Source organism: Lynx rufus, unplaced genomic scaffold (assembly GCF_022079265.1).
Source record: "Lynx rufus isolate CCGP_SWC_20201006 ecotype Redwood Valley unplaced genomic scaffold, mLynRuf1.p SCAF_35, whole genome shotgun sequence".
Lineage (NCBI taxonomy): Eukaryota > Metazoa > Chordata > Mammalia > Carnivora > Felidae > Lynx > Lynx rufus.
This window is the reverse complement of record NW_025814851.1, coordinates 287669-312236: the sequence shown is the minus strand read 5'-3', so window position 1 is coordinate 312236 and position 24568 is coordinate 287669. Positions and strand designations below refer to the sequence as shown.

Here is a 24568-nt window from a genome sequence, read left to right as displayed (position 1 = left end):
AACTTATAGAAGTCATCAGGGACTTTCTTTCATTTGATCCTCCTAGTGACACTGTAGGTGGAACCCAGGCTGGCCTTATCATCACTGTTTCAGAGTTGAAGAAACTGAAGCTTGGGCTGGTTATGGGTTTTGCCTACAGCCACGCAACTCATAGATGGCTGGGCCAGGATTCAAACCCAGGTCTGCCTGGCACCAAGCCCGGAGCCCTGCCCACGCTGTCACTGTGGGAGCTCTTGACAGCCTTGCAGATAATAATAATCATCCTCATCATCATCCTAATATTAGTAATAATAGCAGTTATCATTTGCTCCTCGCATATTAAGAACTCTGAACATGATCTTATTTAATGTTCATAACAGCCCTATTAGATGTAGATTGGGATCCCTGATTTACAGATGAGAAAAATGAGGTTACCCAGAGGGTCAGTGCCTTGCCCAAGGAAAGAAAAGCAATAGGTCAGGGTAGCATCACTCTGACTCATACCCTGTGCTGTCTGGTTCCAAAGCCAGCATTTGTTTTGTGGAGACTTGCTTCCCGACATCCATCCTGTGTCCACAGCCCAGGAGGCTACAGCAGCCTCGAGGACTCAGCAGTTGGGAAGCAAGGGTCACACTTGGGCTGTGGAAGGGTCTTAAAACATAGCACTTGTGGGGAAGATCTTGCAAACCTGGTTGGTAGACCCTTGAACTTGGAACCAGGGCTGTGTGAGGATGCTCACAGGACCACATGTAAATTCTTGAGCTGGCTTCAGCTAGGGGTCTAGGGAGAGCTTCCTGGAGAAGGCAGAATCTGATCTGGGCTGTGGAAGAGTGACATGCAGGCTTTGCAGTGGAGGGTGGGGGCACATCCCTGGGAATGTAGCCAATATGCATCAGAAGTGAGGATGGGACTCCAGGGGGGCGCAGTTGGCTGGGCAAAAACAGATCCGGGCAGGAAAAGAGCTAATGTTAAAGTTCAGAACACGGACTGATACCTTCTGTCATCAGTGGGAGCCAGGGAAGGCTAGAGGGGAGAGGCTGAGCTCTGCAGCATACCAAGGGCAGCAAGTAGATCCAGGTAAAGGGCTCCATTTATGGCAGGTCACTTTCTAGTTATGTGCTTTTGGACAAATCTGTTCATCCCTTGGAGCCCCAGTGTCTTTATCTAATAAGCACTGTGTGTGCATAAAAGGGAGACGCTGGGGTGGGGGAGAAGAAACACCAAGGAGAGGAGCGAGGCCTTGGCAGTTGTGGAAGCAGGGTAGGTAGATTGAAAACCATGGAGGCCTGAGGGCTTCTAAGTATGGGGTGGCAGAGGAAGTGTGGAGTCTAATTAGAGCTGAACAGCTGGTGTTGCGCGAGGGCTGTGGGCACAGGAAGGTGCCCGGACTTCCTGTAGGTTTGTGAGAAGTTGTTAAGCCTACAGGCACTTTAAACCAAGGTCCTTGGAGGGCGATGGCTCAAGTTCACAAAGCCAGCTCTCAGCAGAGCCTGTTTCCTAGCTGGTGTGCTCTCTGCAAAGTCACTGAACTTCTCTGATCCTTGGTTTCCTGGCCGGTGAAATGAGGATGAGGATTCTGACTTGTCCAGGTCAGATGAAAGAAATTAAAGTAAAACAATGCTCAGCATAAAATAGTGCTCAATATGTTGTAGTGCCCTCCACCCTCCTCTACGCCCAATCCACTGTCTCTTACTGGATGGTCAAGCTTGAGAGATGTGGAGAAGTGTGGGGAGAGGCAGGAGGGGCCAATACCTCCCAGGGGTCCCAGATTTGGAGGCGGTGCCACAGTAGGGAAGGTCGGGCTGAAACTGGGGGGCCTTGGGGACAGGGCTGGGGTTGCCAGGCACGCAAGGAGGAGAGCCGAAGAGGTGGCCTGTTGCTAGGGAAGGAGGGAGGAGGTGGGGGAGCCACTGACACCCACAGAGCCAGAGATGTCCCCATGGCAACGGGAGCCCGCTGCATTTGGGAGGAGAAGTGGGAGGAGGAGCCACGGTTGGCTCTGTTCCCAGAGGAGGCCTCCCACTCTGGGCCTCAGTGCCCCCATCTGCCAAACGGGAGTTTGGATTAGGTAATCTCTAAAATGCTTCCTTGTTTTGGCCTCCTGGCAATCTGGGGTGGCTGAGACTGCAGGGATCTTCCAAGGCTCCCCCATCCACAAGTCGAAGACTCCACCAGTCCCTGGAGGCAACCCAGCTGTGTTGGAGTCTTCCCTTCCCAGGCTGAGTCCTGTTCAGCATAGCCTGGTTGCCCGCCCTGCCCCAGCCCTCTGTTCTCACCACTTCCTGTGCCTGAAAACCTTGTCACTTAGTGTCTGCTGAAAGCTTTCTGGCTCTGGGAGCCCAACTCCAGTCCTCCTCACTCTGAGAAGCCTTCCCTGGCTGCTCTAGTCCACCCTGCCTACTTTCTCCCTCCTGGGATGCTCTGACCCCAGAGTTGCTCCTCCTGCTGCCCTTAGTATTCACTGCTGCCATTTATCTGGCAGCTTCTAAGATCTGGGCTCCACACAAGATGCTTGACAGGCTCAAATCTTTGCAGTCCATCTGTGGTATCATATCGCAGACCCCCATTTTACATATGAGGCAGTTCTCTGTGAGGTTCCCCAGGTACCATGTGGTGGAGCCAAGCTTGGAACTTGGCTCTGTGTTATTGCCGGTACCCTGGGCCTGAGATGGGGTGTTAACAGCAGGAGCACTTACTGAGTGTTAGCTAAAGCTGTTATATGCCAGGCACCATGCTGGGCACTTTACCTATATTCTCTCATTTAATGTCCACAATGATGCTAGAGGGTGTATATTCTTGTCATTTTGCTGATGAGGAAACTAATCTTAGGGAGCTGAAGGCATTTATCCCGTAGTAGAACTAGGATAGGAATTCAGACCATCAGAGGTGCAGTCACCACAGTACACTGGGGTCAACTCAGTTGTATTCCAGAAGCACGTAGAGCATTCCCTATGTACCATACCTGTGTTGGGTGGTCTGTTGGGGGTGGGGAGACAGAAGCAGGGTACAGACACAGATATGCCAGCTCCAGCAAGCCAAAATGAGAGTGTGCTGAAGAGGAGAGGCCAGTTGTAAGGACAAGAGTCTGGAGGGGGTACAGCTGGAATAACAGTGAGATAGAAGAGGATGGTGTGGGGGAATTGGGTAATTTTCCCAAAGAAGGTGCCATTCCAGGAAGATCCTGAGGGACAAGAAGGGGTAAGAGGGTCTTCCCTCCCCTTCCAGTTTGTGTTCCTCTGCCTCTGCCTGGCCTAGCCCCAGGAAGTGGGTGACCCCTAAGCTGGCTGCGTGCCTGGTTGGAACCAAAATAAACTTGCCTTCTCTCTCTTCCCCTCCCCTTGCCTCTGTCCCCTCTGTCCTGGCTTTAATTAGCAGCCCCGGGGATGAGTCACTTGGCAGCTGGGGAGGGAGGCTGCACAGAGCCCAGTCAAGCCCCGACTCCTGCCCTGAGTTTTGTGGGCAAGCGCCACTGTGTTCATGCACCTGTGTGTGCTCCTGCGTGGCCCCTGCATCTACGTCCGTGCGGGCGTGAGGAATGCAGAGGTGCTGGCATGTGTCCATGTGTGTCTGGGTATCTGCATAAAAGCATATCCAGCCATTGCTGCCTTTGTTTCTGCGTGCCACTGAATGTCAGTGTGTGTGAGTGTGTGGCTATAGTATGCGTCTGTGGAAGCAAGTGTCAGGAAATGAGGGAGCATTTGAATGAGCAAACACAAATACTTTATGATTGCACCCACCCTTCCCTACATAATGTTCTTTATGTGGTCTTGCTTATGCAAACCCTGCACTTATATCCCCAATTTTCCCTTGTCTGAGTCTGGGTACATTTTGTTGCAGGGAACAGAAACCCGCTCAAACTCACTCCAGAATGTAAAGGGTGGGAGGTGGACTATTGTGAAGCTACATCTCACCGAATCTGAGAAATTAAGTGTGCATGTGTGTGTGTGTGTGTGTGTGTGTATACATATATATATATATATATATATATAGAGAGAGAGAGAGAGAGAGAGAGAGTCAGGCCTCACACCAACTGGAAGCAGGACCAAGAAATCGAGGACCAAGATTACTTGCCCTAGCTCCCTCTCCCTCCTTCTCTCTCTCTGCATCTCCCAGGCCCATGTCTCATCTCTCTGTGTATCTCATGGCTTGCTTGGTCTCTGTCATCTCTTTGTCACTGACTCACCTCTCTGGACTAGCTTCATCTGCGTTTGTTTATACGATCTGATGTGGCTGCCAACCTGGAAGCTTAAGGGTCCATTCCATATGACAGTGTTTCTGTCCAGCCTATGGGAACAGGCGGCAGCAAGGGGCTGTAGGTGGGAGTCAGTTCTCTTAGAAGTGGGTGAGGGTAGAGAGGTCAAATACATCTCCAGCTAGCAGTTATTGTGGGTCCACACATGAGGTCAGAGCCTCGGGGGCGGTATGCTCAGAAGCCCATGGTTGTTAAATTGCCTGTCCATTAAGGTTTTGGTTCCTTTTCTAATGCAAGTTGACCTTTGCTCACTGTGCTTTCAAGTTCCATGCACTTGCATTAAAACACCTTCATTTTATCTAAATAATTCCCCCCTTTTTATGCCAGAACAGCTTTTAAGTGCACAGTGAATATTACCATTGCTACCAGTGTGTGGTGTTTTCATAGCCTCAGAACAACTAACATAATGCTACTCATGGTACAGCTACTACTGAGTTCTTGGTTGCTTCGGGAATTTTCACATTTTATTAGTGCAGGGACTGAATTTATAGTTATCTGTAGTATATAATTATAAGTGCACATTATCAATATTATCAGCTTGACGCTTGGGCTTACTTTTCCATTAATACAAACCCCTGCAGTTTTTACATTAATTACAGAGAGAATTAATGACCTCTTAGACAAGTTTTCACCTGTGAGTAAAGAGTTCGGAACCAGCTGTGCCCATAATGACTGTTCTCCAGATGCAGGGGCAATGCCCACAGCTTTGACTTTGGCCTTTGCCTCGCATCCTCTGGCTGAGACTTAGAGGCTGCCCACCGCCTCCTTGGGGGCCTCCTGTTTCTGGCTTGCATATAGAAGGTGCTGTTATTTTTAATATTTTTAATAGGAATGATAGTTTCCTTATTATCATTAAAGCCATCTTCTATGTGTAAACGGTAAATGTGAGGTTGGAGAGATTATCCCAGGTTCAAGGAAGAGTCTCCTTCAACTTCTCCCCTCCCCCCCTTTTTTACTATTCCAAATATTAATAATTGCTTTGATCTGCAAAATGTCTGCTGTGTATTGGGTACTGTTAGGGAGCATTTGGCACACATTCTCTTTAAGCCTCCTGGCCACTCTGCCAAGTAGAGATGATTGTGGGCACTTTACAGCTGGGGAAACTGAAACCTGTAGAGGTGAAGTGACTTCCCAGAGTCATCCATCCATCCAACCACCTATCCAACCACCCATCCACCCACCCACCCATCCATTCACCCATCTATCTACTCACTCACTCAAGGATGATTTCTTGAGCACCTACAATGTGCCAGGCACTGTGCTAAATTAGATTCAGCTGATATACTGATGAATCATAGAAGTCTGCTCTGAGGAAACTCACTGTCCAGGAGGGAAAGAGATGAGGAAATAGACAATTACAGGGGAAGTATAGGGCGGGAGCATCTCAGAAGTATACTGTACCCAGCCTGAGGGGCTGGAAGGCCTCTCTAAGCTGATACCTAGGCTGAGACTTGGAGGATGAGTACAAGCTGGCCAGGTGAGGACTGGGGGTGGGGTGAGGTGAAGCCGAGAGGAGAGAGTTGCAGGCAGAGCAGGAAATGTATGCTGGAACTGTGGGAGGCGTGTTTGGCACCTGTGTTTGTAAAGAATTAAAGCTGTTTCTGCAGAGAAATGGGACTGTCATAAGCCATGGGCTGGGAAGGGCGCAGAAGGTAAATTGGGAGGCTGTAACTGGGACCCCAGTCAGTTAGGCCCAGAGCTGAGGAGCTGCAGGACCCAGGAGCACAGTTTCCTTGCTTCCAGGCGCACCTGGTCCTGGTCCCCACTGTGGGTCAGCCTGGGCAGCATCAGGCCAGGATTCTAGTGACCACAGTGCCCTCTAGTGTCCACCAGCCCATCTTGCAGCCTCCACTTCAGTGTGGATTGTCTACCACCACCACCATGTGCTGACCTGTGTGTCTGGGTGCCCTGTGCTGGATTCTGGGGACACTGGGATAAATAAGGCAGCGCCCCTGTCCCCACAGAGCTCCCGGCCCAGAGGGAGAATCAGCTTGTGGACAGACAAGGCTGAGACAAGTGCAGGGTGGGAAGGAAACAGGGAAGGGGCCAGGGCCTGTTCCAGGGGGCACAACCTGTAAGCTGACTTGTGAGGAACTAGGGGGAGCTAGTGAGGTGGGGAGGTGGCAGTGGGGATGGGTGGTGGGAATGGATTTTTGAGCAGAGGCAAAGATGAGGCTGGGACAGCAGTGTGGCAGAGAATGTAAGCACTCCTGTCTGGGTGGAGCACTGGTTGAGGATCAGGGGCAGGGGAAGGCTGAGTCTAGCTGGGGGGGTGGGGGGTGGGTAGGAGTCAGCTCAGAGAAGGTTCTAGGAGGCCTGCCACTAGCTCATGGTGGGCGCTTAGCAAATGGAATCATATAAGGAGCTTTCCTGCTCTTTTGGGATCATAAACCCATGTGAGGATCTGATGAAAGCTACACTTTCCCCCCAAACATGCTGTTACTCATTAATATTTTCCATACAACTTCAGGGGCTTCAAGGCACTTCCCCTCCCCCAGTGCCTGTACATGAACCACAGGCTGCCAAACTGCTCTTTGTATAAATACCAAAACTTTATCGTGGCCTCTCAGGCTCTGTGTGATTAGAACCCTGCCTACATCTCCAGTCTCACCTCTCTCCCCTTTGCTTTTTCCACTCAGCTGCATTGGCCTTCTTGCAGTTCCTGGAAATATCACCTCAGATCGTTTGCCCAAATTGTTTCCTTTGCCTGGAACACTCTCTCCTGCTGCCTCCTCTTTTTGCCCAGCTTAATTCCATTAGCTGCTGAATGTCTGTCTCCTCTCACTTGGATATGAGCTCCATGAGATCAGGACATTGACTACCCTGAGCCCCTGCTGTATCAGGTCCCTGGCCCAGTGCCGGGTCCACAGGATCTGTAGAATAAGTGAATGAAGGCCTGCTGGTGCCTTGTGGCTGGGTCAAGCTGCTCACCATTAATTCCTTCTTCCTTTCAGCCCCTGGTGGGTCATCACATGAATCTACCCAACATTCTCAGATATGTCTGAATTCCAGGAGTGGCTCAGAGATATTTTCCTAGAATCCTCCCCATCCCTGAAACAAATAGGCTTCCCGTGGGTCTCCCCTGTCTTCTTGGGAGACGTTGTCAGACTCCTTTAGGCTCAAGCTGACTCTACACCGTAGATGCGCATTCGTTTCACTGAATCATCACAAGAACCCATGAGGTAGAAATTGCCACTTGTCTTTTAGAGATAAGGTAACTGAGCCTCAGAAGCGTTATCCAGCTGGAAAGTGGTAGAGCTGGGACTTGTACTTGCTCTACCAGGCACCCAGGTGTGGGATCTTGGCCTTAACACAGGAGAAGGAGCTTGCCCAAGGGCCACAACATCAGCCTTATGGCCAGGAATAGAATTTCTGTCTCTCAACTCCTACCAGGCCAAGAGGAAGGTCTGGGCCAGAGGTGCAGCCATTAGGGCAGTAACTGCAAATGGGCACAGAGCACAGCGGCTGCAGGAGCTAGGAGAGTTGCTCAAGGAGAGAAAAAAGCAGGGGTCAAGGCCAGAGCTCCGGGGACCAGGATCTTTAGGGGGTAGGAAAAGGGAGAAGAGACCACAAAGGGCCTGCAGATGCTAACTTTGCGGTGGTCCGGAGGGCCTATCTCTCTCAACGGCTTTGGCTTTCTTGAGAGGAACCAGCTGCCCCAGCAGGGAGGCAGGAAGGCAGGAAGGCTGGCCTGTTGCCTGTCAGTTCCTATTCCTTCTAGATCATTGCCCCCCTGGCCCCTCCCAGGGCCGCCTTCTGCTCAGAACAGCCAGGGGCCTGGGCTCTGGGGCTGTGAAAGGACAAGAGCACTCTGAGCTGGATCTGTGGGACTCTTCAGGAACCCCCCATCCTTCCAACCCTCCAAATTCTCTCCTTTCTCCAGCCTCATCCAAAGGAAGGAGAGAAAGAGATTCCTGTGATGAGTAGGTGGGGAGTCAGGGCATCTGGATTCTAGTCTGACTGGCTGTGTGAACATTAGCAAGACTCTTCCCCTCTCTAGGCCTCAATTTCCCCATCTGTAAAGTCAGGCAGGGCAGTTTCCTTGGAAGAAGAGCCTCTTGATGGAGAATGGTGTTTCTTCTGATTTTTGCTTTTCTCTTCAGGGAGCATTTCTCGTAGCCAGTCCTGGGAAGCATACGCAGGAGAATGCAAGCTTGTTGCAGTAGTCAAGCATATTGGCCAGGGTCTTGCCTTGATTTCCCCAAATGGGTGATTTGAATATTACTTGATCTGCAGCATCCAGGCACAACAACAAAACATGGTCTCTAATTGTGCAGAAGATGAGAATGTGAAAAGCTTCTGTGGAAAAGTTTCCGTACTCACAAGCCAGCAATATGGCTGAGGGGACCGATCCAGATCTGGGGAATGGTCAAACCAGGGCTCGATCTTGGGGTTCTGCCACTTAGTAGCTGTAGTACCGGTACTGAATTACTTAATGTCTCTCCATCTGAGTTTTCTTGTCCGGAGAATAGGACTAGTGACACACACTTGACAGGGTTCTTGGGGGAGATTCCAGGAGAGATGCACATGGGGAGCCTAGCCTGGGGTTTGGCCCAGAGGAGTCACTGTGAGTTCTCAGAACTGCTTCCCCTTACTTGGAGTTCCCAGCCCTCCTGAGGGAGCAGGGGAAGGAGCAAAGTTTCCAGCTGCAGTCTGGCCAACAGCCCAGCTGGCCTGGCCCCGCCTCCTTGGTTCCTCCTTCTAGGGAAGGGCTGGGAGGAGGGGGTGGTGACACAGTGGAGGCACCGCCCAGCCAGGGGGCCTGCCCTCGGGACAGGTCCAGACCCATGGAGCCCTCCGGGAGGAGTAGCAGGTAGGAACCTAGCCCCCCCACCCCCGACCCTGCAGCCTGACCCCCTCCTTCGCTGCCCCGGCCTGGACTTGGTCCTTGGACTGCTGATTCAGCAGCCTCCTGGCTTCCTGGTTCCTGGCTCCCCTCTTGGACTCTTGGAGGCCTTTGGCTTGGGGAGGGAGCTAGCGAGAGAGGGTGAGCACATGGGCATCGGGGTGCCCCCCCCCGCACTGTGAGGACCCTGGAGCCCTGAGCAACACAGTCCATGGCCTATGAGGGGTGTAACTAGTGGCTGCTTTGGCATGCTAGCCTGGCTCAGCACTGCAGGGCTCCCCCATAGCCACTGAGATTCTCTGATACTAACATTCCAGCAGCCTAAGGGTCTCTGTGTCTCAGATTTAATGAGATAATGAGTCAAGGACTGGGGCTGGTGACTGGCACATAGATGGCACTTGAGAGACAGTCATTCTGATGATGATGCTTATTCCAGAGTCTCTGACAAGAACAGGCTCAGATTCCAAGATTCTCTATAAGGATCTAAGATTTGGGCATCCTCAGAATCACAAGTGAGATGCTGGGCAGCTGGCCTGGCCTGCAGCCACATCTCCTGGCCTTTACTTGGGCTTTGGAATGGCCAGGCCATGACCACAATCTGCCTTCAGGGGCATGTGGGGGAGAGGGGCTGGCTGGCCTGGAAGGGCCAGTTCCACTCCCAGCACCTGCCCTGCTCAGGGTAGACCAGGCCCTCAGCCTCACTACCCTACTGTCCCTCCTCCCCCAGGCCCATTCTCTGGACTTTAATCATGGGAAGCAAGAGGCACAGGGGCCTTTGGACCCTGTGCTAGGGGTGGGGGTACAGCGCTGGGGGGATGGTGTGTGGGCCGTGTCCTGGGCTAGGGGCACAGCACTGGCCTTGGAAGCAAAGACTCCTACTGGGAACCACCCTGTCCTCTGGCTCACTGGGCTCCACCCACCCACTCAGCCCCAGTCCCATCCGTCACTTAGGCCACTGAGACCTTGGCAGCTCTCCTCCCGCCCTCGCCTCTCCTCTCCTTTGCTCTGGCACTCTCTGCCTCTCCCTGTCCTCTCTCTGTGTCTTTTGTCTCACCATTCCTCTGTCTTCCTCTTTCTCTGTCTTTCTCCTTTTCTGTCTTACCCTTTCCGTGTCTCTTTCAGTTTCTCTCTGTCCCTCTCCCTCTCCTCCTACAGTGTTTCCTCCACCCACCTGGCCTGGGTTCTTCCCCCTCTTTGGATCCAGAGTCTCCTCTCCCTCCATGCCTTCCTCCCTTCTTGTAAGGGGTCTTCTATAAGGGGGAGCCCCCCATATATCTTTTCCCTTTCTCTTTCATCCCCTCTCCCCTCCCCTCTTTCCTACCTGTGTGGCGTCTGGTGTGAGGAGGGCTCCCTTCCCCCTTCCCTGCTGTGGTGTCCCAGTGTCTCCGTGGCTTAGGTCCCCACGGAGTCACCTGGAACACAGGAGGCCCAGACTGGCTCTTTTGTCTCTGCTGCCCCCTGTTGTCGTTGTGTTCTGTTTGTGGTTCGAGTGCCGTCCTCTCTTTCTTGACTTTGTGGTTTTTTTTTCTTTTTTTCTTCCTTCCTTCCTTCCTTCCTTCCTTCCTTCCTTCCTTCCTTCCTTCCCCTCCTTCCCTCCCTCCTTCCTCTCTTTCCCTCCTTCCTTCCTCCCTTCCTTCCTTCCTCCCTTCCTTCCTTCCTCCCTTCCTCCCTTCCTCCCTTCCCTCTATCCCTTCTCTCCCTTCTTCCCTGCCTCCCCACCTCCCACCCCTCCTCTTCATTCCCAATCCTCCACCACCCATTCTTCCCAGTCTTCCCTTTCCCCTTCTCACTTCCTCATCCCTACTCCCCACTCGGCCTCTCCCTTCCCTCCCTGTCTCTTTCTCTGTCTCTCTGTCTCTGTCTCTCTCTCTCTCTCTCTGTCTCTTGCTGTCTCTCAGGTCCACAGCGTCTCATACTCTACACCAGTATTGCTGTCCTACTCAGGTCCTTGACTCCATGAAGCTTACCCCCTCAGGCAGGCTGGCAGAGAGCAGGTAAGAGCTAGACCCATCCTTCCCCTCATCCTTCACCCTTCCAGACAAATCTGCAATAGCATTGCCAGACCCTCTCCCCCATCTCCCTCTAGCCCCCCTGAGTGATTGTGGAATGAATGTCTGAGCATGTGAGAAGAGTGACTGGGAGACCAGGTAGGAGACCAAAGAGGAGATTCAGATTCTGTTTGTAGTTTATGCTTCCTTAAAAATCCTTCCGCGATACACATCCCCATTCCCAAAGGTGGGAGTGGTTGGTTCTACAATATGTAATATTTGAGCTGTTTTGAAGGATGAGTAAGAGTTTGCCAGTTGGATAGGATGGAGAAGGATGTTTAGGCAGAGGGAACAATCACCCACACCTTTGAGAACATTATTTCCAAGTTAATGAGAAATCACATTTTACATTTTCTAATTATAAGGCAATAAAATGAAATATAGCAACAGCAAAAAAAAAAATAGACCCATTTGAAAGTTTAAAAAAACACTTGTGTGAAAGAGGAAATAAGAATGGAATTTATAGACTATTTAAGATAAATATCAATTATAGACTATTTAGAATAAATGTCAATGGGAATACTGTATATCAAAACCTATGGGATGTGACCATGGGGGTTCCCAGAAGAAAATGTATAGTCTTAAATGTTTTTATTAGGGAACACAACAGTTTAAATTAAACAAATTATCCCACTCAAAAATTTAGAAAAATAACAACCAAATGAAAGCAGAATAAAGTAATTACTATAGATAAAACCAGAAATTAATGAAATAGAAAACAAAAGATTTGATAAACTAAGAGGTGGTTTTTGAAAAGACCAGCAAACTAGACAGACTATTCTCTGGCAGATATGACTGAGTAAAAAGCAAGAAGAAACATAAATAAAATAAGGTATGATGAAGGGGATTTAACCACAGATTTTGAAGAGATGAAAAAAGTCATAAAAGATGCTCTGTATAATTTTATACCAATACATGTGAAAATATAGGTGAAATGGGTGGTTTTCTAGGAAAATATAAATTACCAAAATGACTTAAGGAGTGACAGAAAACTTGAATAGAATAGAACAATATAGAAGAAGTTAAAAATATGGTCAAAGTTTTCTTCTCAGAAATGGTACCAGGACCCAACTGGTATTACGGAAGTGGTGGTATGATGGAAGTTTTATTGAATCTGGAAAGATCAGATAATGGAAAAAGATGGGCAGCTCCACTTCATTCCAGAAAACTAGTATAACTGGATAGGTTTAGAGAAGGAGAGAGAGAGAGAGAGAGAGAACGAACTATAGCCCAATCTCACATTTCAATAGTCATACATTTTTTAAATAAAAGATTATCAAACTGAATCCATCAGTGTATTGAAAGAAGAACATACCGTGACAAATGAAAGTTTGTCCCAGAAGTGCAGGGATTGTTAAACATTAGGAAAGCTGTTATTTTAATGGATTACATTAATAGATTAAAGTAAAAAGAATGTATAACTATCTCCATAAATGCTGAAAAAATAATCTGATAGAATTATGTATCTGTTCTTGGTTTTAAAACTCTTAGTAAGTGTCCTAGTTATTTCTTGTATTGGTATGATTTGTTACACAGCCATAGATAACTAGTACAGTAAGCTGTCAGTGAAAACATCCTTATTTTGATAAATAATTTTTTATCAGAAACCAAAGATAATCACCAAATTTAATAGTGAACTACTAGGTAAATTCCTATTAACCTCAGGAACAAAATAAGTATGACTGCTATCACTGTCACTAACCAACATTTTTTCCTAGAAGTTTTTTTTTTAAATTTAATTTATTTATACTAGAGAGAGAAAGTGAGTGAGCACGAGCAAGGCAGGGGCAGAGAGAGAGGGAGAGAAAGAGAATCCCAAGCAGGCCCAGCGCTATCAGCGCTGAGCCTAATGTGGGGTTTGAACTCATGAACCCTGAGATCATGATCTGAGCCGAAACCAAGAGTCAGACGCTTAACCCACTGAGCCACCCAGGCGCCCCATCAACATTTTTTTCTAAAACTTTTAACCAGTAGGATTAAAAACAGAAATAAGTGGTATAAATATTAGAAAGAAAGAGTCAGAATTAGCACTATTTGGAGATGATATGGTTGTCTACTTAGATAATCAAAGAGAATAAAAGGGAAAATTATTAGAACTAATAAGAAAATTCTGTGAGATGGCTAGATACAAGATAAATATATACCCAAACCATTAGCTTCTCTGAATAGCAACAATAACTAATTAGAAGACATAATAGAAATAGATTCCATTCACAATAGTAAGACAAAATGATAAAATTACTAGGAATTGACAAGAAACATGAAATACTTCTCCATAGAAAACTAGAAGATTTCATCAAAGGCTGTAAGAAGACTTGAATAGTCAACGATCCTATCCTGTTCCTGGATGCGAAGATTGAATATAGTAAAAATGACAGTTTTTCCCTCAATCTGATCAAAAGTTTCAATGCATTTCTCACTAAAATTTCAGTGGTATTTTCTTTGGGAATTGGGCAATTGGATTTTAAAGCTCATTTAGAAGAGTAAATGCCCATGAATTACTAAGAAAATTTTGAAAAAGAAGAACAATGAGGGGGAACTTATACAAAATTACCATAAAGCTGCAGAAATTGCAATCTTATATCATCACAGAAATAGAGAATTACATACAGGGAACAAAATAGAGAGTTTAGAAACAAAACCAAATATTCATATGGGAATATAATTTATGATAAAAAAACACATTTCAAATGAGTAGGGAGTCAGTAAATGGGATGGGACTATTGGCTACCATTTGGGAAAAAACTAAGTTAAACCTCTGTCTCACATAAAATCAAATACAAAGGATAAAACTGCAAAAGTATCAGAAGACAATACAGAATATTTTTATCATAGTAGGATGGAGAAGCTTTTCTGAGCATGACTTAAGAACCCAGAAGCCATAAAGTAAAGAACAATAATTTTGACTACATTAAAGTTGAGAACTTCTGTGTAGAGAAAGAGACTATACACAAAATTAAAACATAACAGCCTAGGAAAAAGGATTTGGTACATAAACATCAGGCAAAGGTTAAGATCTCTGTTTATATATAAATCATCTCCTGGAAATCAATAAGAAAAAGATTTATACCATCTTTTAGAATAGAGAAATTACATGATTTGGCAATTCAGAGAATAGATATCCATTAGCTGATGAATGGGAAAATAACTAAAACAAGAACAAAGTACCAGTTTTAAAGTGCCAAAATTTAAAAGATTGAGGAAACAGAAACACTGTTTCCAGTGAGGAAACAGATTCTCTCATGTTCCATGATTGGAGTGCAAATTGGTACCATTTTTTATGGCACCAATTTGTCAGTTGCCCCCCCCCGCCCCCAATCTTAAATGTGGGTATACTTCCAACCTGAGAACCATGTCTTGAAGGTAGATTTCTCTAAGGCTTTACTACTAGATGGTCCTCCAACCAGAGGTCTTTTCTAAAGCATTCAATCCCAACTTTGAGCATAAACCATTCTGTGCGACTCTTTATCACATGCCCTTTTAGGATAGCATTCTCAACCAACTCTTTTTTTTTTATGAAATTTATTGTCAAATTGGTTTCCATACAACACCCAATGCTCATCCCAACAGGGGCCCTCCTCAATACCCATCACCCACCCACCCCTCCCTCCCACCCCCCATAAACCCTCAGTTTTTAGGAGTCTCATATGTTTTGGCTCCCTCCCTCTCTAACCATTTTTTTTTCCTTCCCCTCCCCCATGGTCTTCTGTTAAGTTTCTCAGGATCCACATAGGAGTGAAAACATATGGAATCTGTCCTTCTTTGTATGACTTATTTCACTTAGCATAACACTCTCCAGTTCCATCCATGTTGATACAAAAGGCCAGATTTCATTCTTTCTCATTGCCACGTAGTATTCCATTGTGTATATAAGCCACAATTTCTTTATCCATTCGTCAGTTGATGGACATTTAGGCTTTTTCCATAATTTAGCTATTCTCAACCAACTCTTAATGAAAATGTTGTATGATGTATGCTTCTCAAAATAAAGGCTGGATTATGTGAGTAGGACTAATCTTTATTTTTAGCCAGTCTATAAAGATGTTAAAGCAACAGAAATAAGTTTTATCTACATTTTAAACAAAATGTGCATTCCTTTGGCCCACCAATTCAACTTTTAGGAACCTATTCTTCAAAACTGCTTCCAGACATACACAAAGATGTTCATTGCAGCATTGTTTACTATAGCAAAACATTAAAACAACCTACATGGCTGTCCACAAGAGAACAGCTTTTCTTTCATGATTCACCCATCCTATTGTATTCACCCATACTCTTACAGATCAAAAGAAAAAGATACATCTCTATATACTGGCATGAAAGTATCTCCAAGACTTATCGCTATAAGAAAAAAAGCAAGTTGGAGCGCCTGGGTGGCTCAGTCAGTTAAGTGTCTGACTTAGGCTCAGGTCATGATCTCACAGTTTGTGAGTTCGAGCCCCGCGTCGAGCTCTGTGTTGACAGCTCAGAGCCTGGAGCCTGCTTTGGATTCTGTGTCTCCCTCTCTCTCTGCCCTCCACCACTCAGGCTCTGTCTCTCTCTCTCTCTTTCAAAAATAAATAAACATTAAAAAAAAAAAGAAAAAAGCAAGTTGCAGAACATGGTTTGTAGTATTATCCCATTCTTGTAAGGAAAAGAAAATCTGCATAACAACAATGAAAACGTGTTATACACATTCTGTCATAATTTCAAAATTACTGGTCTTTATCCTCGGTCCCATTTATTTGCTTTTACTAACATTTCCTTCTCTATATATACCACTTCCCTACATCCAGCTGTTCAGATCTTGCTTTCCTTTTCATAACTAGCTCAAATACCACCTTATTCATTCAGCAAGATTTGTCCTGCCCACGGTCGGTTAGGCCTTGTGCTGAACCTTGGTGGGATACAGAAATGAATTGTATCTTGTCCTATCAGGGAGCTCAAGTCTAGAGGGAAGAGACACCTAGACAATGACAACATAGTATGGTTTGGTATGGGACAGAAGTAGGTTCAGAGGGCTTCCTGAGGAAGGGCACCTAACCCCACGTGTCCCCTAGAGGAGGGGACATGGGTACTGAGGCTTGAAAGAGTGATAGCTTTTCTTCATCCCCCAACCCTGCCAGAAATGGTCTTGCCTACTTTTTTGGCTCTTCCAAGCAAGATGACCTAGTGGGGGAAAGTAGTTGAATTAGTACCTTTCTTTATTTAAATCCAAGTTTGACCACTTACCAACTCTATGACTATGGGCAGGCCATTTAACCTCTGAGCCTCTGTTTCCTCATCTGTGTAATGAGGATAATGCCTACTTACCTCTCAGGGCTGATTGGAGATGGTGCATGTAAAATTCCTGGGTGACTATCAACTCTTGAAGGGCATGCACTACCCATGTCTTGTTTTCCTCATAGCCAAGTATGTAGCATTGGATTGGATTGGATCTAAAAACTTCATGTATCTGAGGATGGTTCCAGATCAAAGAATGGGCCCAACCATAGTGGGGCTTTGAGATGAGAAGCTGAGAGTAGTACATGGGATGGAGGGGGTTACGCTATAAAAAGAGAGAGCCAGGTCTCTGGTCTTGCCATGAAAGGGGACACAGGAGGGAAAAAATGAAGCCATGGTAAGTGGAGCCCAGACAGGGCATTCTGGCCCTGGTTCTTGGCCCTGTTCTACCGATGCCATCTTCCAATCTCATAGTCCAGGGCAGGGAAGCATGGTGGGCCAATACTTGCATTGGTGCCAACACATCTCAATTTCATCCCTAGTTCTTTCACTCACTAGCTGCATGACCATAGACAACTCACTTCACATGTCTGAGCCTAGTTCCTTATCTGTTAAAAGAAACACATAACATCATGGGGTTTATAGACGAGACCAGTTGCTGAATGCATGACACATAATGGGTATTCAAAAAACACGTAGCTGTTATTAGTGTTCATTTCAGTAGATACTTATGGAGTTCTGCTGTAGCCAGGGCCTATGCTGGGTAATGGTTCTTGCCTTCCACAAGTTCCCAGTCAGTTGAGGAGACCAAGGAGAGCTATGATAGAGGGGCTTATGGTGGAGGGGACTGTGGAAGCCCAAAGGAAGGGATTTGGCCTGGTCTAGGACTGCTGCAGGTCAACTCAGACTAAAAGCTGAGTCTTAGAGGATGAGTAAGAGGCGGTCAGGGACAGAAGGGTGAAATGTGGAAGAACCTTTCAGGCAGAAGGAACAGCATATGTAGAAGAACCTAGAAGTTATTGGGTAGGGCCAGAGGTTCTTAACCTGGGTTTCATGGGCTTCCGGTGGTCCATGAACCTCCTGAAGTTGAATGCAAAACATTTTGGGTGTGTACCTACAGGCATTTTTTGTTGGGGAAATGGTCCGTGGCTTTCATTATATGTATAAAGGTCAAGAACCAATGTTGCTAGTGATGAAGTAGCATGTGAGTAGATTCTAAACAGGAGAGAAATTTGGTATAATTTGTGTTTTAGAAACATTGCAGTAGCAGTCAGTATGAGAAATGGATTGTGTGCATGGAGGCCAGCTGGAAGACCTCAACTGGGGTATTGGCATGGAAGGGAATGGATTTGAGCAGGACTTCTGTTGCAGTACTCCACTGGGCACCAGTCATATAGAAACATTTTAATTTCAAATTATGGAATCTAAAGCCTTTGGGAGTTATTAATGAGATAGACCCAATAGAAGATGAAGGAAAGGGAGGAGACAAGGATGAGTTGGCCTTAGCAGAGGTCCAGAGGGACATGAATCCAGGGTAATAGTGCAAGAGGAAAAGGGAATCTCTATTAATGCTTACCCAGCATTCAAAGTCCTTGCTAATTACTAACTTCCATCCTACTCAGTTCTCGGAGATCCTGAGCAACACTGGAGACACTTATTTCTCTATGGTCTTTGAAGAGGAATTACTTCTGGTTTGTGAGTCAGGTTGTTTCCTGAAGAAATAAGTGTTTGAGCCAATCATTCAGGTCCATAAAGATTCGGAGAGCTAGAGATGGGGGAGGATACTCTGAGTGTGCACACAAAGGCCCAGGGGTGAGAGATAGCGAAACTAAACATGGGAGGGTGCAGAGGTTGGACCTGCCTCCAAACAGCTGTCTGGGGAGTTAAGGCTTCCTCTTTCATGGTAGGCAGCTGGAGAGCAGTGAGCAGTTCTCGAGCAGGCAAGGTGGCATATCTCATCCTTCTAAAAAGCTTTTTCAAAGGAAGGGAAACTAGGGAGGAGGCTGCTGTGGTAATCCAAAAGAGAGATAACTGAAGATAGTGGCCATGGGGACAGAGCAGAGGAGATGGATTTGAGAGGTGATTGGGAGGATCTTCTACTACTGGAGTAGTAGGCTGAATAAATTGTGGGGATGGAAGGGAGTGGAGATGACAGAGGTTGGAATTCAGAGTGAGTTTCAGTGTTCAGGTCTGGCAATGGAGTCATTCATTCAACAAGTATTTATTGAGTGCCAGATGCTGTGCCGGGCATTAGGAATACAGCACCGAACAGAACATATGGTGGTCCTGATGGATCTTACAGGGGGTGAGAGGGATAATAAATAAATAAACAACTAAATATGTAGAATGTGTCTGGTGGCACACCTAGCTGGGAGACAGTGATCCAGATAGAAGGAACATAGAGCACAAAGTCCCTGAGGCAGGAGTGTGCGTGTTATGTTTGAGAGACAGCAGAACACCAATACGATTGAACAAAGAGTCAACAGGGAGTGAGAGGAGCAGAAGATGAGGAGGCGGAATTGGCAGAATTTGGCAACTGACTTGTTAAGGGAGCAGGAGGAACCTAGCATGACTCCCAGGTGTGTTTTGGGCTTGAGCACCTGGGTGGATGGTGGTGCTTTTCAGGAAGGTGCAAAATGCAGAGGACAGGTTTGCAGTGGTAAGATGCTGAGTTCAGGGTCCCTGTGAGCTCAGAAGGCCTTAAAGACCATCCTGATGGAGTTTCTGGCAAGGATTAGGCTTGATGGGTCTGGGACCCAGGAGAGAGGGGAGGAGATGGGGAGGGTCCTAAGCCATACCTGAAGTTATGCACTGGAGATTGCTGAGAAAAGGTGTGGAATGGAAGAGAAGAGGATCAGAACTGGGGAAGAGGGACCAACACAGAAGAAATGAGGAGAGGAAGAAGAGATGGGGGTGGTCGGAGAAGTAGGAGGAAAACCAGCAGGCAGTGGGCTCACGGAAGCAGAGGAAGGAAAGAGCCATCCGTGCACAGGAGGGGCTTGTTAAGAGTGGCAAATGTTATAGCTGGTGGAAGTTAGATGCGGGTGGAAGAGAGTCTATTGGCTTTAACCACTAGGAGGTCCTCGACGACCTGGCTAAGAACAGTTTCTATGGCATGGTGGGCACACCAGGCAGATTGTGGTGGGTTGAAGAGCTCGTGGGAGGTACTGAAGTGGAGATGGCCAGTGTAGATGAATTTCTCAAGAAGCTTAGCTGTGAAGAGGAGAGAGGGACAGTGATTGCTAGAGGGAGATGTGGGGGCAGATAGAGGGTTCTTATTCCCAGATGGGAGAGACTTGAGCTTCTATAAATGTTGGTAAGAAGGAGGCAACAGAGAGAGAGAGAGGGGGGTTGAGATACAGGAGGGAGAGGGGTGATTGTTGTGGAGGAGGTAGCAGTGGTGGGTTCCAGAGCCCAGGTGGAGGGGCTGGCCTTAAATAGTATAGGGGCCCTCTCTTTCTTACAGAAAAGGAAGGCAGGGGTGGTGGGGTGGAGAAATGTGAGGGTGTTGAGCGGGTTGGTGAGAGAAATGCTTCAGTGAAGTTCAGAGCAACAAATGGAGATCCCTGACCAAGGGATGGATGCTGGAGCTAGGAGGGAGCAAGGAATACTTCCGGTTGAGAGTCAGAGAGGACTTCCTGCAGGAAGCAGCATTTAAGCTGGGCTATGATGTTCAGATGGGATTTCCATAGGAAAAGATGTATGCAGAAGGAAGGAGCAGAGTCAGCAAAGGCACAGAGGTGTGAAAAGGTTGGCCATCCTGATGGAATAATGAACAAGCTGATTTGATGAAGGGTGAGATGAGTGAGCCACTGATGATGACAGTAATAATAACAGTTACTACGTAAGAAGCACCAAACCTACCCTGGGGCAGGTGCCTTATGTACTTGAATTCATTTAATCCCACCATGCCCTGTGGAATAGGTGTTTTCCATTTTGCAGATGAGGCAAATTAGTCCTAGAGAAGTGAAGAGGTGGACCCAAGGCCACCCAGCTAGTAGGAGGTGTGGCCAATATTCATACCCAGGTCTGTCTAACTCTAAAGCCCATGCTTTTTCCACCTGACAGGGAAAGCCAGGTGAGGCCATATTGTGGGGGAGCCTTGAATGCCAAGTTGAGGAGTCTGACCTTTATCAAGGAAGCAGTGGGGAGCCAAAGTGGGTGTCTAAGCAGAGACAAGCAAGAAATCTTTGCTTGCAGTCTTTATTAGGAAGGCTGACGGGTCCAAAAGGGGAGAGAGAAGAAGAAATGAGGAGGTGGCTGCAGTGGCAGGCTGAGGGGTTGCAGGGGCCTGACCTGGATGCAAGAGGAGTGAGCGGTGGGACTGGAAGATCGTTTGTTCTTCATGACAGCCTTGAGAGGCGTGGAGTTTTCTCCTTTTATAGATGAGAAATGGGAGCCTCAGAAAGGGGGAGCCGCTTGCCCAGGACTTGAGCTCTGCTTCACGTGGTTTTGCTGACTCAGTGATTCTGTGGAACAATGTGTCACAGGGAGCTTTGAGTATGAAGAGGGTGTGTGTGTGTGCTTGGGTGCCTGTGTGCATGTATGTGTGTACGTGCACGTGTGTGTGCTTGTCTGTCTGTCACCTGGACAGCAGTGCCTTCCCTTGCCTGTCCTCTTTCCTTCTCATTTCTTCCCAATCCTCCAGTTTCCTGGATTCCATACTTACCACCTCTCTTGAGCCAAGGGGTCTGGGAGTGGGGTGATACTGTTTCACTGGCTATCTCCAGAGGATCAGCCTTTTCATTCCCAAGGCACCTGGACCCACTCAGCCCTACTGTCTGTCCATCCCCCCTCCAAAAAAACTGTAGCCCAGCTCCAGTGATGGCCCCCTAGTACCCTGCGGACAGGCGCTTGTTCCTGCAATGACTCCTCCCTGCCACTGTGGCACTACAGTGTGGGTGCAAATGGCCACCTTGGGAATTAGATTCAGTTCATGAGCAGTTAACGATAAACCACCACCATGTTCTTATTGCTCTTATTTGCCAGGCAGTTGACGTATGTTCCAGTCCTTGCAACAATCATGTGGGGTTGGCATCATGAGCCCCATTTTTACAGATGAGGAAACTAGGCTTCAAGAGGGGCAATAATATGCCTGGGCACATAGCCTGGAAGCACTTGTAAAGCTGGCATTGGAACCCTGGTCTGTTGGCTTCCACAGCTGTGGGCTTTCCATACTCCATTTCTAATCATCTCCAATTTGCCTGACTCCGAGCCTTCAGGAAATACAAATCTTTGTCCTTCAAGGGCAGGTGGATTTCTCAAGATAGTGCCAAGTTCACCTAAAGGACCTCGTGGGATGAGTCTGGGACTTGGAACTCTAAGAACTCTGGGTTGAAATCCTGACTCTACCACTCACCCAGCTATGTGACCTTGGGCAGGTTATCCAACCTCTCTGAACTTCAATTCCTTTGTCTCTAAAATGTTGCAGTGTTGTTGCAAGGGTTAAATGAGATGATGTGTGCAAAGAGCCAGCACCCAAGCAGGTTGCTGCTATTTATATTCAAATGTAGGTTGGGCACCTGTCAGGTCAGAAATGGAATTTGTATACTCTGGGCCTGACCTTAAATGAGCCTGGCTGGGGGGGGGGGGGCTCTCAAAGGCTCTTTGGAGACTGAGTTGGGTGTGGCCATAGATCATCTGCCATACTGGCCTCCCCATTCAGACCCCGTCCTAGCCCCACCACCCTGGTTCCAGCCATTCATGTATCTCTCCTGCTCTGCAAACTAATGCCTCTGCCTCTCTCTGTCACCCACCTGCCTGTGGCCTCTACCCTGCCCTTCCTGGCCCCAGGGAAGAGGAGGAGGAGGAGGAGACTGAGGAAGAGGAAGAGGAAGACGCTCATCAGTTCTGCTGTCCGGCCTCCGAGTGCAGTAGTCCCTCCTCTCGGTAACTGAGAGGACAAGGGTCATTTTCTATGCAGAAGCAAAAGCCTTAACCAGCCCCCCAACCTGCCCTGCCCAGGACCCCCCATGGGACCCTGTCCCTGCTTCAGGATAGGCAAGCATCGTGCCCCTTCCTCCCCCACCTCCTTCTTGCAACTCCCCCGTCCCCCCACTGCTGCCTCCCCTGGACTCCAGCCCCTGAATTATAAAGGCTGGAGCCCTAGGTCTGACTAAAATGTGGGAGCAGTAGAGCTTGGAGCTTGGAGCTTGGAACCTGGGCCCTCCCGTACCCACACCCCACTTCCCAGGCACCCTGGAGCCTGCCACTCCTGGAGAGGTCTCCAAATGACATCCCAAGGACCTACCTCTGTCCTCTGTGAGCACAAACAGAGATGCAGGGTGCCTAGGGCTCAGAGGACCAGACGGGGGCGGGACCCAGCCTGCCTAGTTCCCCATTGCTCGCTCGCTGGTTCCCTTGCTGTGGCCATTGCTGCCATCTCCACTGCTTGAAGGCCTTGCCCCGTGCCCTCTGCCACTCCCATAGTGCTCTGTAAATATGATCAGGATGAAAGGGCTTTCAGAGTGTGGGTGTTGCTGTGTACAAAGGAATTTCCATCAATAAAAGCTGATCTCTTCTCTCTGTCTGATGTATGTTCCACCCCACCCCCACTTCCCTCTCCTCATCCCCACCAGGGCCTTACCTTCTTTCCTATCCAGGGCTGGGAACAGGGCCTGGGAGAGAGAGTAGGGTCTGATTCTTGGTATTGTCAATACCCAAAAGGCACTCAATAAATGAACGAATGGTGTGGCACTCTCACCACGGGCAAGTCTGCTGCCTTCTCCAGTCAGTCAGCCTGAGGCAGCATGGGCCGGCCAACCTGGACATGTTGCTTGGCCCCTCTGCTACCTAGTTTCCACCCCACCCCATGTGTAAAAGGAGGAGGGAGGTTGGACCAGAGGATCTCCAAGGGTTCCTCCAGCTCTGACATTCTGTCAATCTGAGATGCTAGAATTTTAAGAAACTGTGATTATATGGACTTAAAATATTATAATTCAGTGACACATTCCATGCAATTCTGTGGTTTCTATTTCTACAACTCTGTGATTTGGGGATTCTCCAATCCTGTGGTTTTAAGATTTCATGATTCTGTTATTAAAAAATTCTGATAATATGATTTTAATATTCTGTGATGGTTAAGAGTCCTCGATTCTGTACTTTCAAGGTTCTGATTCTACAACTTTAGGGATCTCTGAGTCTAAGGGGAAGCCATTTCCTCCAGATGCAATGACCCTAAATATATCCTGCACCTTCCAGAAGCTGGTTCTAAGCATCCCTGGAAGCTGTTGGCAGGAGGGTGGAAGGTATCCTTTATGGACGGTGGGACCCACACATTCCATAATGTGTCTGTGTTGGGAGCAAAGTCAAGAGACACCCTCCGCCCCAAGTGGGCTCATACCCTGGCTTTCCCTTTCTAAGCCTTTGGCATTGAACAAAACTGAGTTTACCTTGGTTCTCCCACTTAACTATCTGTGTAATCTTGAGCAAATATTTTCTTCTCCTTGAGCTTCATTTTCCTCACGAGTACAGTGAGAATATATCTATCTCTGTGGGTTGTCATGAAGATTAGCAAGAAAACACTAGGAACCCAGCATAAGGTGTGATGCACAGTTGGACAAGTGTGCAGTGGCTGGTGGCTCTTGCTTTGATTAAGGTGCAGGTGAGAGTTCCTCCTCTCCTTTCTTTCAGCACCCCCCTCCTTCAGCGTCCCCTCATCTTGTTCCCTCACTCATTGTTTCACTCAACCACTCAAGTCATCTACTCATTTACTCATCCAAATTCTAATTTATTTGTCCCCTCCCTCTGTCCCTTACTTTGCCCTTCCCTCTCTCTCTTCCCCTCTCCCTCCTTCACTCGTCCAGAAAGCATTGTTTGAGCATCTAACTGTGGGAAAGACTTCACGCTTAATACTGTGAGGGATCCAGTGGAAGGAAGGAAGACAGTGGCTGTGTTTTCCATAAGATCTCCACCTCCCAGGGGAGAGGAGAAATTCCTTTGGAAAAGTAGGCAGGGTGTGAAGGGCAGAAATGATGGAGTAGATATGGCTTCACTAATGAGCAAACTATGTTCCTGGCGCAAAGAGGAGGGGGTATGTCAAGGTGGGCTGGGGAGGATTGTAGTGTCTAGGAGGGCTTGCTGGAGGAGGAAGGGCAAGAATAGAAGACTCAGAAGGGTTTGAATGGGTGGTAGATGTGAAGAGGCATCACAGGAGACACAGCATGGACAGAAACCTGGTGGAGAGCTCCAGGATTGTGCTGGTGAGTTGGGGAATAGTGTGTAGATCTGTTCCACTGGCTC

General features: G+C 47.7%; 1 protein-coding gene across 1 annotated transcript in view; it reads left to right on the top strand.

Annotated features, from left to right (window-relative positions):
* The first annotated feature begins 8974 nt into the window (after positions 1-8974).
* The window catches only part of IQSEC2 (IQ motif and Sec7 domain ArfGEF 2), a 42800-nt gene continuing 27206 nt past the window's right edge, over positions 8975-24568 (top strand). The window contains exons 1-2 of the mRNA XM_047093655.1: positions 8975-9044; positions 10976-11071. Of these exons, the coding sequence (XP_046949611.1) occupies positions 9019-9044; positions 10976-11071 (122 nt within the window). The 5' untranslated portion in view covers positions 8975-9018. The remainder of the gene's footprint in view (positions 9045-10975; positions 11072-24568) is intronic.